Source organism: Pectinophora gossypiella, chromosome 29 (assembly GCF_024362695.1).
Source record: "Pectinophora gossypiella chromosome 29, ilPecGoss1.1, whole genome shotgun sequence".
Classification (NCBI taxonomy): domain Eukaryota; kingdom Metazoa; phylum Arthropoda; class Insecta; order Lepidoptera; family Gelechiidae; genus Pectinophora; species Pectinophora gossypiella.
Window position 1 is genome coordinate 1,532,006 of NC_065432.1, and position 14,450 is coordinate 1,546,455.

Sequence of the window (14,450 nt, forward strand, 5' to 3'; positions counted from 1 at the left end):
GGTTTGCTCTTGGCCTCAGACTTGCCCGAAGGCATTGACTAGGCCTAAGATGGAGCTCGCCCAGAAGGTGCCTGTTCACTCTGGCCTTGAAAGCACCCGGGTTATGCATTCGGAAATACAGAAGACGGCAGAGAGTTGCACTCCTAAGCAGTGCGAATAATGAAGGACGATGCGAAGCGCTTTGTGCGAATAGTTGGGATATCCACCAAATAGGGATGGAACCCGTACATCTGGAAGTCCGAAGATAAAAGGGGGATGGTGGAATGAGCTCGTGTAGATCGCGGGCACACTCCCCGAATGCAGTCTGTAGAATACCGACATACTGGTATACTCTGTCGGTTTTTACGACATGTCTTTTAAGATAAACAGCATAGAAGTATTCTTTATTTAGATTTGAACAATATAATTTATCATCACGATATGCCTACTATTTTAATTTTATTTATTAATAATTTCTACTACATAATTATTAATTCATAATATAAGTCATATTTACACTATTATTATTATTAAAATTGTAAATAATAGATTGATGCCATGTAGAGAATGTGTGTGAGACAAAAAGTAAATTAATAAATGAAGTACATTTTTAGAATTATAACTTGTTTTATTCAATACAACACAATGAAACTAAGTATTAAAGTTAATATGTAGATTTATTTGGAGAGAAACGTTTTCGGTTACAATACGAATATATGCGCAAGAACAACTGAACAAAAGAAAAAGCATCAGCTGACAGTGACAGATAGATAGTACAATATTTAGTCACTAGGGGGCGTGCCGGTCGCACGTAGAACGAAACGCGTTGCGTTTCAATTATGCAGTGTTCATCGATCAGGTTTATGTTCATATTCCAATAATTGTTTTATGTTTACGCGGTTATTATCATAATTAAAATCAGTGCCATGATCACGGGATGGTAGTCATCCTGATTTAAACGCGGTAAGAACCCGTTATTATGTGTTGTTTTATTCAACTTATTTCCCGAAATCTTGGAGAAATATGTCCAATATACATAGCAACACCTTACAATTTTTATAAATGGAGTGTTTGTGGTGGCTGGGTGTCTAAAATTAAAACCAAAACTTCTTTTTGTGATAACTTTATTCAATATCTTCAAGGAACTAATCTAATACATTTCAATAAAAAAGCCATTCATCAAATATTAATAAATTCAACATGTCATACAAAATATATTTTTTCTTATATTCTAACAGTGGCGTATGGCCGACTGTAATAATAGTTATTGCCTTAACATGATTTAAAAAAAAAAATCTTTTGGTAATGCTACACGATACTAGATGGCGCTAAACAAATTGTTAGGTGCTTTATGAGGTACATTTTCTGACTTGAACATAAATAATAAAAATCCAATGGATTTATTTGATTTTTAGTACGCTAACATTTTAGAAAATAAATTACTGGTAAACGCAGACTTACATAACAAAAAAAATACTTATTCTTTTATAGGAACCCACATATTACGTTAATTAAATATTCTTATAATCATCATTCAAAACTTTTTGGAATAACATTTGAATAACATACAAATGCAAGTTTTTATAAATAAAAATAATCGTTTTTTTTTGCTTAATAAGGTATTTTATCGTTCACTAGACGGCGACCGATGGTGGTGTTTTGTTATTATTTTTCGGATCGTTTATTGACAAGGGTTTAATTGGCTGGTAAGATTTGTTGATTGGATTTTATTATAATATAATAAATAACATGATTACGCGCAATAAATAGCGCACTCTAGTGGTGAATCGACAAAATCATTCCGCAATCTTAATATCGACACTCAGACGGGAGTTACCAAGCGCACGCTTTACGGTCACGAGCACTAATATGTATACACTTTGAAACCATGTCACATTAACTTCTTTGACAAATGAAACCGTAAGCCTCATTAAATGTCAAATATGATAGTGCGACAGGGTTCTAAAGTGGATACATGATATTGCTCATGACTGTACATGAACAATTGGTTCATGTTCTATTTGTGTGACGGATTAGTTTTAGTCTGCCTTTATAGAGAAAACCATCGGGCTTAGCACCGTAAGCGCTCTTTCTCGCCTCGAAATACGTCACCCGTCACTCTCTCACAGTACTGCACAGAAAGAGACAGATGATCACTGTCGCGGCGAGAAAGAGTCGCGCGCTTACGGTGCTAAGCCCGCTGGTATGCTCAAAAGTGACAGCTAACATTTCAAGGTTAGCCCAGCTGACGTCATCCCAATTGTCGTGGCCAGATCTTAGAATTGATCATTTCATGGTTTATTTATTATTCAGGTATCCAACAGCTTAATGTGTATTCAATGATGTTGTTATAATCTTAATTCTGAGCGCTAAGCAATTAACAGTGATGTGCTCGATCATGGCATGAAATGGTCATATTTCATCAAAAAAAAATGCCACATCATGATGTAGTTTGGCCAGATCAATGAACACAAAACGTTTAACGATACGAGCAACTAAATGCATGATTACTTCATGATATGGCCAAACGTTGACAATCGTACCGTAAAATTAGTAACATTATCCACCGATAGCGGCGCTGGTGTCGATTATATTTCAACCTTGATTGATATTAAAATAAGTAAATAATTTTGAACTTAAGAAATTAATCGACTATTCGCGTTTTTATTACACCACATTGCATGGACATCGCCTACATTAATTATAATGGCAAAACGTTGATTGATATATCATTAAACGTTGACGTTTCAACGATATGGTCAACTTAAGTTGGCCATTTCATGAAATGATCAATTCTAAGATCTGGCCACGACACCTACAGGGTGTTAGTGACATCGTAACTAATACTGAGGGGGGTGATTCAGACCATGATTCTGAGTTAATAACAAGTGGAATTTTCCGTCGCAAAATTCATGTTTTTTTTTTAAATTATACTCAGTTCCATACTTTAGCAACGGAAAATTCCACTTGATATCAACTCAGAATCATGGTCTGAATCATCCCTCAAAGTTTTCGTTACGTTGTCATCAACACCCTGTATATATTTAAAGTACCTAATTAATAAGGTTGTGCCACTTGAACAGTTTCCTTATCTTGGTATTGGTTATCTTGTTCGATTTCTTCTTCTTCATCAAATTCTACATCTTCATCATCCACGTGGGCCTCCTGAAAAAAGTTTACATTTTTCAATTACATCTTCCCCTTTTCTGTTTTTATATTTCACTGTAAAACCTCTTTTTTTGCTATTTACATAATTATGATAGTTATGGATGATTTTTGGTAATGGTCGTCTATAAGAAATTGCATCAGAGTAAGGGTCGCCCACTTGTACTGTACTTATATGTTGTATTAATTTTAGAGGTTGGCAGCCGTGGTAGCCCAGTTGGGAGAACGCTTGACTCTCAATTTCAGGTCGCAGGTACGAATCCCAGCATAGACCAAAACCAATGATTTTCGAATTTGTTTACGAATCCACGTTTGGATCATAAATGATAACCACATTCCCGAGAAATGTATTTCAGAGGTATGTGACCTAAACCATATTGGACTGGTTTGCCCTTCGCGGGTTGGAAGGTCAGACAGGCAGTCGCTTCTGTATAAAACCGGACCTGTCAAATATTCAGGTTAGGTAAGCGGACCCTGTGAAAAACGGGACAATGCTACGGATGAATGATTAATTTTGGAGAACTGTCAAAATTTAGGAACACAAAGTGATTTCGACAATGTCCCCGATCGGGAATCGAACCCGGACCTGCAGATCGTGAGCCCAACGCTCTAACCACTACACCCCGGAGGCTTTTGTCTTAAAACCCAAGACAAGTAATTTAAGCATTTTAAAAGTAGATGTTTTGAATTCCCGTTGATGGTGTATAACTACTGTATATAAACATAAACAGCCTATATACATCCCACTGCTGGGCACAGACCTCCCCTCAATCAACCAGAGGGGGTATGGAGCATACTCCACCACGCTGCTCCAATGCGGGTTGGTGGAGGTGTTTTTACGACTAATTAGCCGGGACCAACGGCTTAACGTGCCCTCCGAAGCACGGAATCATCTTACTTTTACGGACAATCAGGTGATTCAAGCCTGAAAAGTCCTTACCAAACAAAGGACAGTCTCACAAAAGTTTGCGACAATGTCCCCATAGGGAATCGAACCCGGACCTTCAGATCGTGAGCCCAACTCTAACCACTAGACCACGGAGGCTGTTATTTTATAACTACTAGAAGTACTAAAAAACGGTGTTACCTGATACTGCTGGTACTCGGAGATCAGGTCGGCCATGTTGCTGGCAGCCTCCGTGAACTCCATCTCGTCCATACCCTCGCCTGTGTACCAGTGGAGGAACGCCTGGAAAACATCAAATTATGAACGAAAAAAAAATATACAACACTCCTCGCTTGTTTTCTCCAAGGGGTAGGCAGGGGCGAATCCGCGCCAGCTATGAAAAAATACATCATATCAAATCTTCTTATCGTGTTGGTTGTGAGGTGGAATACCAACCTCATCAACCCTGGTGTCAGGGTTATTATTGAGCCGTCATAGGCCCCTGACATGACTCATGTAACGACTACATACTTACATCTGTAAGTAATAACCGGAACCAACGGCTTAACGTGCCTTCCGAAGCACGGTTCATCTTACTATCGGACAATCAGGTGATCAGCCTGTAATGTCCTAACCAAACTAGGGATCACAGAGTGATTCTTGTGACATGTCCCCACCAAGATTCGAACCCGGGGCCTCTGGACTATCCCGCTGTATTATATAATCTTAAATATATATTATAGGTAAAGGTTGCCTGGAAGAGATTGCTACTTAGCAATAAGGCCGCCTATTGTACTCTTTCTATTTCTCTATTGTTTTATGTTTTGTATTTCCTGTGTGCAATATAGTATTTGTTATGCTATGAAAGTCGTATGACCAGATGTGGTGTTACTAAAGATACATTATAAAATGCTCACCCGTCTTCTGAACATAGCGGTGAACTGTTCAGAGATGCGTTTGAAGATCTCCTGCACGGCGGTGGAGTTGCCAATGAAGGTGGCCGACATCTTGAGCCCGCGGGGCGGCACGTCACACACTGCTACCTTCAAGTTGTGAGGGATCCATTCCACGAAGTAGCTGAAAGAATTAACACTTTACATTATTTCTAAATGGCTTAAATCTAAAAATTACGAACAGGTAGAGGATTTCTTAAAAATAATAGAATAAAAGGGTAGGATTATTTCAAGCATACACACGCACACACACACACACTTTCACGCACACACACGCACACACACACACACACACGCACACGCACACACACACACACACTTTCACGCACTCACACGCACACACACACGCACACACACACACGCACACACACACACGCACACACACACACACGCACACACGCGCACGCACACACACACACACGCACGCACACACACACACACACACAATCACCTATAATTTTTTCACGCATTTGTTACCTATAGTATGTAAGTTACTTTTGGTTGTTTGTTTTACTTATTTGTAGTACAACGTGTATTCTCGGGAAGAGCGGTGTCTCCTGATACAGGCGCTACGCTTAAAAGGAGGCTCCAATCACCTATAATAGTGTATATATATATAAATATATATATAGCTTGGTTTTCTACAAATAAAGTATTTTGTATTACATAAAAAAAACGCGATTGAAGGACGTTTGTTCTGTCACGTCACCTATGTATTTAACTACTAGCAAGGCGGCGCCATCTGTTATCAAGTGGCACAACTAATGTGACAGCGCCACCTCTTATCGAATGGCAAAACTAACCTAATATAATTCTTTACCACCACTGATTTCTTTGCTTATTGTGTCGCTAGAGACATCTTTTGTCGGATGGCTGAACTAACTTAAACTACACTTCCATTATTCTGACCGACTGATATTTGTACAGAGGTCGATGTATGCGTCAGTGTAATTTTAAATAACGTGTTACCTGGAGTTTGTACTGTATGGTCAACTAGTATGGACGTGTTCGCTCTGAAGACCGTGTGTATTGAACTACACATACACCTTGCGAAATGACGTAAATTCAAAAATGTTACATTGACCTTCAACAAGTTCATCCATGATAATTACGTTGAATAAATGATTCTGATTTCTGACTATTTTCAGCGCCATCTCTTATCGAGTGACGGAACGAACATACTAAATAACTCGTTGTTATTAGCGCCACCTATTGTTAGAAGAGTGAACTACGCTGCACTGGTAAACAAGCTCTCACCTGGAGTTCTTGTTCTGTATGCTGAGTACTTGTTCGTCCACCTCCCTCATGGACATGTTGCCTCTGAACATTGTGGCCACGGTCAGATACCGCCCGTGACGCGGGTCGCACGCCGTCATCATGTTACCCGGGTTGAACATCTACAAGGGTAACATTAACATCAAGTCATCAACAGCATAATACCAGCGTCGTGGCATAGAAAAAGGAGTCAAATTCAAAAATTACTTTATTCAGTAGGTAAGATAGTTACACTTTGAATCGTCAATTTTTACATAACGAAAGTACAATGGTTGTGGTTACGCCGCGACTTGTGCTGAGTGAGGCTTTTTTATCTCAGGACGTCCACCCTTATGATCATTTCGACGACCATCCGTGTTGCTTTTTTGTACCTTATTGTCTTGTTTTTGTGTGTGGCGTCCTTTTATAATAAACAATTTCTATTCTATTCTATACTTTAAAAAAGCCACCTGGTTGAAAATGGTAAAAATCTATTCTAGAAATTGTTAGATGTTAAACAAAAATAATAAAAAAATAATATATGTACCTGGCTCATGAGCTCTGACACTGACTGCGGGCGGTAATTGAAAGAGTTCTTAGCTGTCAAAGGCGCGAATCCTGAAAAAGATTAAAGCATTTATAAAAAAGAATATTAATTGGCTGACGAGCTACTTACCTTTATTTTTAGGACCTACCAGAATGTTAGCCATATTCATAATTCAAATTCAAAAATATCTTTATTCAGTAGGTAACATAGTTACACTTTGAATCATCATTATTTACATAACGAATATCTCATCCGCCTAAAACTACTGCAGCCACACCCTGTATAGCCGGGGAAAAGAAATCCTCGCCACAGGGGCGAAACGTTCTTTTTAAAAAAGAAACAATGTATTATTATACAATTTAGTAATTTGGCTGCCTAATATTAGTTCCCAGACAGTTAATCCCAATCCCACGCATTAATTATGTCGACTCTTTTCTCGAATAATCTCGGGTGGAACCTTCTAGTGAAGAAAAACAAGGACGCTACTATGCGTCAGAAAAGGATACAGCTAAAAGGAAGAATTTACGATGATATTCCAGAACTCTCTGGTTGCGGCTTGGCGGGAACGGGGACGGGACAGTTGCTTTCTTCATTGAATAATCTAAATAATTAATACGAAGTGGTGTTTTGTGGTTAATGATTGCATTAAGTTAGTCGGAAAACATTCGCGATAGTGTTATTATATCGGAATATTCAATAAACAAAGTGTATCTATCTATTTTTGCTTCGTGCCAACAAGCCGCTTTATAAGTCGAAAGTTTATACGGACTTTTGAGTTAATTCGTTTGGGGTTCGGAGTAGGAGTCTAGGTTTCATCATCATCACCTTTCATCATTTCATTAATCATCATCAAGAAAAAAATACATAAGACATGGCTGTATGGGCATAGTTCCTTTGCCTTGCCCTTCGGGGAAAACCAAAACAAAAAAAAAACTCTGGTTGCGGAGTTTGTTTATGCGATGTAACATTGTCAATCCGTCGCAATAACCTTACCTGGCATGAAGAAGTGCAGCCTTGGGAAGGGGACCATGTTGACAGCCAACTTGCGCAGGTCCGCGTTCAGTTGTCCCGGGAACCGCAGACATGTAGTCACCCCGGACATCGTTAGCTATTAATTAAAAAGTCAATCAATCAATAATTCTCAACAATAATAATAAGTCAGGGGCCTTTGGCGGCTCCATAATAACCCTGACACCAGGGTTGATGAGGTTGGGAATTCACCTCACAACCCACACGATAGAAGAAGAAGAATAATTCTTTAATGCACAATGATAATAATATACAATGACAGATGTCGCTAAAAACTGCGTTTCGCAATAATATTCCTACTTCCCGATAGATTTCGCTACTCATCGGCACGTTAAGCCGTTGGTCCCGGTTACCTCAACCCATAACATACTTACTGATGTAAGTAAGTAGTCGTTACATGAGCCATGTCAGGGGCCTTTGGCGGCTCAATAGTAACCCTGACACCAGGGTTGATGAGGTTGGTACTCCACCTCACAAGCCACACGATAGAAGATCGGCGGTGCTCTGTTCTATTTCTAACCTAACACGAACTACGTAGCTATCAAGTATTTTAAGTTGTCTCTCTCTCTTTCTCGAGACAGAAATAGAGATAGAAAGAAGTCATAATATAAATAAAACTTACAGAAATTAAATGATTAAGATCTCCATAGCTAGGGCTGGCCAGTCGTAGCGTTCTGAAGCAGATGTTGTAGAGAGCTTCGTTGTCGATGCAGAAGGACATGTCAGTGTTTTCAACCAGCTGGTGTACGGATAGTGTCGCGTTGTAAGGCTCCAGGACCACCTCGCTCACCTGAGGGTAGACGCGTTTAGATGAGAAAATTGCACAAAACTTCATCATCATCACCAGCCCATTAACGTCCCCACTGCTGGGGCACGGGCCTTCCCTATGGATGGATAGGGAGATCGGGCCTTAAACCACCACGCGGGCCCAGTGCAGATTGGTGGTTATTAACGACTGCTAATGCAGCCGGGACCAACGGCTTAACGTGCCTTCCGAAGCACGGAAGAGCTCGAGATGAAAACTTTTTTTTTGTGGTCACCCATCCTATGACCGGCCTTTGCGAAAGTTACTTAACTTCAACAATCGCAGACCGAGCGCGTTTACAGCTGCGCCACCGAGCTCCTCAAAACTTAACAAACAGATTTAACGAGGCACTTTCATGTTATTTATTTCTATTACACGAGTCTAAACACTTTGAATACCTATTATTTCATTCGTTTGAGTAATAAGGGTTTTCCCAGGCTATTTTCCTCAAAACTAAAGATGGCGCTGTACAGATTTTCCTTCATTTAACCTTCTAATTTCATGGATAACAGACATATGCATATTCGCTTACGGTTTTGACTATAAAGCCACAGTAAATAATGTCCAACGTATAATTGTTTCATTACCTTAGGAGAAGGGACCACACTGAAGGTATTCATGATGCGGTCAGGGAACTCTTCGCGGATCTTGCTGAGTAGGAGAGTCCCCATACCGGAGCCCGTGCCGCCGCCCAGGGAGTGTGTCAGCTGAAACCCTACGAGAGATGATAACTTGATTTTATGTACGGTCACGAGTACTAATATGTATATACTTTGAAACCATGTCACGTTAACTTTTTTGGCAAATTAAACCGTTAGTCTCATTAAATGTTACATATGATAGTGCGACAGGGTTCTAAAGTGGGTACATGTGCGGCACGCTGGGTGGTGAGGATATGGTATCCCGACGTGCCGGCAGAGTAGGGGAATGATTGGTGATAACGATGATAAATTAGAAGCAAGCAGGAATATATATAGTTTATTAAAAACATTTCACAAACAGGATAGGAGTATACATAGTTAGTATATGTATATTTATAGATTTTCTATTTTCCTTTTTTTTGTGTCTTGAATGTACTCCGAGGTTACTCTTATATCCTTTTTTTTTTCTATTTTTATAATGTTCTGTTTTTATAATGAAGTGTCATCGTCTGAATCTCTTGAGTTGCTTATTATTAGGTATTTTGTGTGTACTATTTATATAAGTAGGTATATATGCTAGGTTATGTATATAGGTTAGGTATATATTATATTTGTAAGTATGTTATATTATTTATTTGCATGTATTTGTTGTTAAGTTGTATGCATAGTTTGTACCCGCAATCTTTAATTTTTTTTTTACCTTTTTCCTCACCTTATGGTTGTCTGGAAGAAATCGCTTTAAGCGATAAGGCCGCCATTTGCCATGTACTTAGTTAAGAGACTTTTTGTAATTACTTCTTTTTATTTTGGTGCAATAAAGTGTATTTGTATTGTATTTGTATTGTATAGTTCACAATATACACACTTCACAAAAGAATCAAGACTTAGGAATTAGAGGGCACGGCCCTAAACAGTATAATATACTTGTTGTTTTTATGAAGGTCGGGGATGCAGTGAGTCAAAAAAGTGTAAAATGAAAGGAAATGCGGAATGGAATGAGAATTTCGTAATTTAAAATGATGACGGCCAGAACGAAAGGCCAGTATGTGCAGAGTTTGTACTCTGCTACACATGATATTGCTTATGACTGTATGTATGTACCTTGCAGACAGTCGCATCCCTCTGCCTCCTTCCTGATGACGTCCATCACTGAGTCCACCAGCTCCGCGCCTTCTGTATAGTGTCCTTTAGCCCAGTTGTTGCCTGCAAATAGTACCGATATTTAGCAGGGCTAACAGGTTCATGTGTGCCACGTGATTTTGTTCGTATTTTGACAGAACAACATGACTTATTGGATTCGCCTATTGGCACCGATCTATAAAACGACATAATTATATCGTAAGATTCGATAAAATTACCGTGACAAAGTTTTATCATGTTGCGCATGTTAGCCCTACAGGGGTGGTCAAATTCAAAAATATCTTTATTCAGTAGATAACATAGTCAATATTTACATAACGAACGTCTCAAGTCTCATCCGCCTAAAACTACTGCAGCTTCTCACAACCTCTATAGCCGGGGAAAAGAAGCTGCAAGAAAAACCTCGGCAAAGGACCCTAGACGTTCTTTTAAAAAAATAAATAAAACAACAGGTCGATAGCGACGTCCACAAATAGGTTTGAATTCATAGTACGTCTGTTATTAAAAAGTTCTACTACTCGCCGATAGATGTCGCTATTCACTGGCGCTACAAAATCTGAGTGTACATGAAAGTTTTACTGGCCGGTAGATGGGGCTACTCACCGGCGCCGCTCTGTCCGAAAACGAAGTTGTCGGGCCTGAACAGCTGTCCGTAAGGTCCGGACCTCACCGAATCCATGGTGCCGGGCTCCAAGTCGACCAGGACCGCGCGGGGGACGAATTTGCCTGCGGAAATTGGTGTCACGAGATTAGCAACTTCGTCTGACGTCACATTTCACAAAATCGTAGAAAGCACAAAACAAACAAAAAACTATCTGTCAGGTGTCAAATTACACTGTTTGACAGTTTCTTTGTTTGTTGAAATGTGACGTCACCGGGGCTTTTCGGCGGGAAACGGGAACGGGACAGTTGCTTTCTTCATTGAGTAATCTAAATAATTAATACGAAGTGGTGTTTTGTGGTTAATGATCGCATTAAGTTAGTCGGAAGACATTCGCGAGTGTTATTATATTGGAGTATTCAATGAACAAAGTGTATCTGCCTATTTTCGCTTCGTGCCGGGAAGCCGCTTCATAACTCAAAAGTTTATGCGGACTTTTGAGTTAATTCGTTTGGGGTTCGGAGTGGGAGTCTACTCCGAGGGTGGGGGCTTAGGTTTCATCATCATCACCTTTCATCATTTCATTAATCATCAAGAAAAAAAAATACGTAAGACATGGCTGTATGGGCATAGTTCCCTTTGCCTTACCCTTCGGGGAAAACCAAAACAAAAAAAAGTGACGTCACCGGGCAAAATGTCACGTGACCAACCGTTTTCGCGCGAAATTTAAAATAATTGCAGAGACATGTTTCTTTTCTCTATTATATAAATCTTTTTCGAGAAAATAAAATATATTTTAAGACGTATAAAATAAGTTTGTAATTTTTAAAATACTTATTCGAAAACTGTCAAGGAGCCTATTCTATATCCCGCATAGATGAAGTGCGGTCACGAGTACTAATATGTATACACTTTGCAACCATGTCACATTAACTTTTTTGACAAATTAAACCGTAAGCCTCATCACCAGCCCATTAACGTCCCCACTGCTGGGGCACGGGCCTTCCCCATGGATGGATAGGGAGATCGGGCCTTAAACTACCACGCGGGCCCAGTGCGGATTGGTGGTTATTAACGACTGCTAATGCAGTCGGGACTAACGGCTTAACGTGCCTTCCGAAGCACGGAGGAGCTCGAGATGAAAACTTTTTTTTGTGGTCACCCATCCTATGACCGGCCTTTGCGAAAGTTGCTTTACTTCAACAATCGCAGACCGAGCGCGTTTACCGCTGCGCCACCGGGCTCCTCACGTAAGCCCCATTAAATGTCAAATATGATAGTGCGACAGGGTTCGAAAGTGGGCACATGATATTGCTCATGACTGTACAATTGTACATACCACTGCCGGCCTCATTGTAATACACGTTGATCCTCTCCAGTTGCTGCGGGTTCTCTCCGTGATATTGCCCGGTCGAGTCCACGCCATGTTCATCTGATATGATCTCCCAGAACTGAAATAGGTATATAACATAACAAATACCTACTATATTCTTAGTCACTGGCTGCACTTGCACCAAGACGCAAATTTTAAATAGTATTGTATTGTACCTATTGTATTTTTATGATCTATTTTTATCATATTATTATTTTAAAATTTCATGTTTTACATTTTAACTATTTTATATTTTATTTTGTATAATTGGATTTTTATATTATTATATTCTATATTTTATATTGTAATGGGTTTTGTTTCTGCCTTTAATAAAGAATTATTATTATTATTATATTAACGGCCTCTCGACTTCATACAAACAACCTCGTTTTACACAGACAGTGGCGGCCCTAGGGCGGTGTGAGCGTCGAAATAAGGGTTTCTTCGCCAAAATCAACACCCTGGCCGCAAGCTAACTTTATCGTGCTGGATTGGTGAGAACATTCCCGGAAACGTTCCCAGTTAACAAAATTGAAATTTGGTTACGTCATAATGGTCACATACCTCCGAAAATGCATTTCTCGGGAATGTGGGTTTCCTCACGATGTTTTCCTTCACCGCTGAATTCGAAAACAAATTCGACAATCATTGGTAGACGCATGGCCGGATCGTGAATTTGTGGGGCCCTGGGCTGAAACTACTTGGGGGCCTATCTTAATACTTAACTAATAGCAAAAAATATTTTAACAGCCATTTTTTTTCAAATTATGGTCTACTTTTTAGCGGGATCTGGGGGCCCCTTGTAATCCCGGGGCCCTGGGCTGCAGCCCAATCAGCCCATAGGTAGATCCGGCTTGTGATTAGACGGCTCGGTAAATAACGAAAAACCTCAAATTTTACTACAAGATTAATAAGAGCAAAAACACCATTCGAGCCATTGCTATGAAGTTTTTGTCAGGCGAACATAGTACATGCCTTTCAGGATAATAGTTCCCCAAAACTGTTAAGGATGAAATGAATCAAATTAATCTAAAACATGAATATATGCCTATGTTTTGCCAAAGAGGGCGTTAAATATTTCGCAAAATTATTTAATTACTAACCTACAATTTTAATTTCGAGATGTTGAATTTTTCGTTTATTAATCATCATTAATTCAAGTTTATTGAACATTTAAACTGTGGTACCATTACTCCCGCCAACCCGTATGGAATTTAAATCACTATCAAGTATCTTTGGAGTAAAGTATTCATCAAAAAGAACCTTGCGATTAATTAGTCTCAGTCTCAATGTGTCACAATTCCAATTGTTTTAAGGCCGTTTGCGTTATTGCATAAGAAAAACATGATTAACACAATTCAATGCTGATATAAAACCTTTTTTTTATTGAAAGTCTTAAATACATCATCATATCTTTAAAAATGCACAAGGAAACAGTAAAAAATGAGAAATATTTTATCTAAATTGCTTGTACCTCGTATTGTAATTAAATTAACAGAGCATAAATGTCACAAACCTTTGAACCAATTTGGTTGCCGCACTGTCCAGCCTGTACGTGCACAATTTCACGCATTTTTCAACACTTGTCACTATCACACATTCACACACGAAATAAAAAATAGGAAAACCCTTTCCTTGTAGAAGAAATAAATAATTTCTGCCAACTTTTTAAAAAATAGGTCTTTTACAATCACAAGATCGGACAGAAATATCTCATGACTAAGTTTAATACTGTTGGTTCATACAACTAGATTTTATCGCGTTTATCAGCGTTTTCATACTAAAAAGCTGATAGGCGATGCAGTACATACACTGCTGATAAATGATAAACGACAGCAGATTACGTATCCGACGGCCATTTTGAATAGAGCCGTAATTTGCAGTATAAAGTATTTTCAGAGAGGTTTCAGTAACATGGTAATTAACTGAATACATAATATTGTCGACATTTTTATGCTCTTAATCTGTTTCTAGGTGTGGTGTATGGATGTTTTGCTTGTTAGTTTTATGATTCAGTTTTATTTTTAGGCACTGAAAATCCGTTTAGAAGTTTATGCACTTAGTTGCTCGTGATTTTG

General features: G+C 39.1%; 1 protein-coding gene across 1 annotated transcript; it reads right to left on the reverse strand.

Moving 5' to 3' along the window:
- Positions 1-1,538: 1,538 nt before the first annotated feature.
- LOC126379502 (tubulin beta chain-like) lies at positions 1,539-14,240 on the reverse strand. The gene is made up of 12 exons (XM_050028278.1): positions 13,889-14,240; positions 12,340-12,451; positions 11,003-11,125; positions 10,361-10,462; positions 9,206-9,333; positions 8,436-8,603; positions 7,778-7,892; positions 6,785-6,855; positions 6,241-6,380; positions 4,948-5,107; positions 4,232-4,333; positions 1,539-3,144 (listed from the first exon to the last, which is right to left on the reverse strand). Exons 1-12 carry the CDS (start codon positions 13,943-13,945, stop codon positions 3,037-3,039), a joined length of 1,386 nt encoding a protein of 461 aa, XP_049884235.1. The 5' UTR covers positions 13,946-14,240; the 3' UTR covers positions 1,539-3,036.
- Between the last annotated feature and the right edge of the window lie 210 nt (positions 14,241-14,450).

Bases quoted from the DNA above. Each gene is read 5' to 3' on its own strand.
- LOC126379502 (XM_050028278.1), bottom strand. From the start codon at position 13,945: ATGCGTGAAATTGTGCACGTACAGGCTGGACAGTGCGGCAACCAAATT. The intron at 9,334-10,360 runs GTACATACATAC...CATCTCTCGTAG, and splicing joins GGGATGCGACTGTCTGCAAG to GGTTTCAGCTGACACACTCC. The intron at 8,604-9,205 runs GTAATGAAACAA...GTCTACCCTCAG, and splicing joins GTGTGGTCCCTTCTCCTAAG to GTGAGCGAGGTGGTCCTGGA.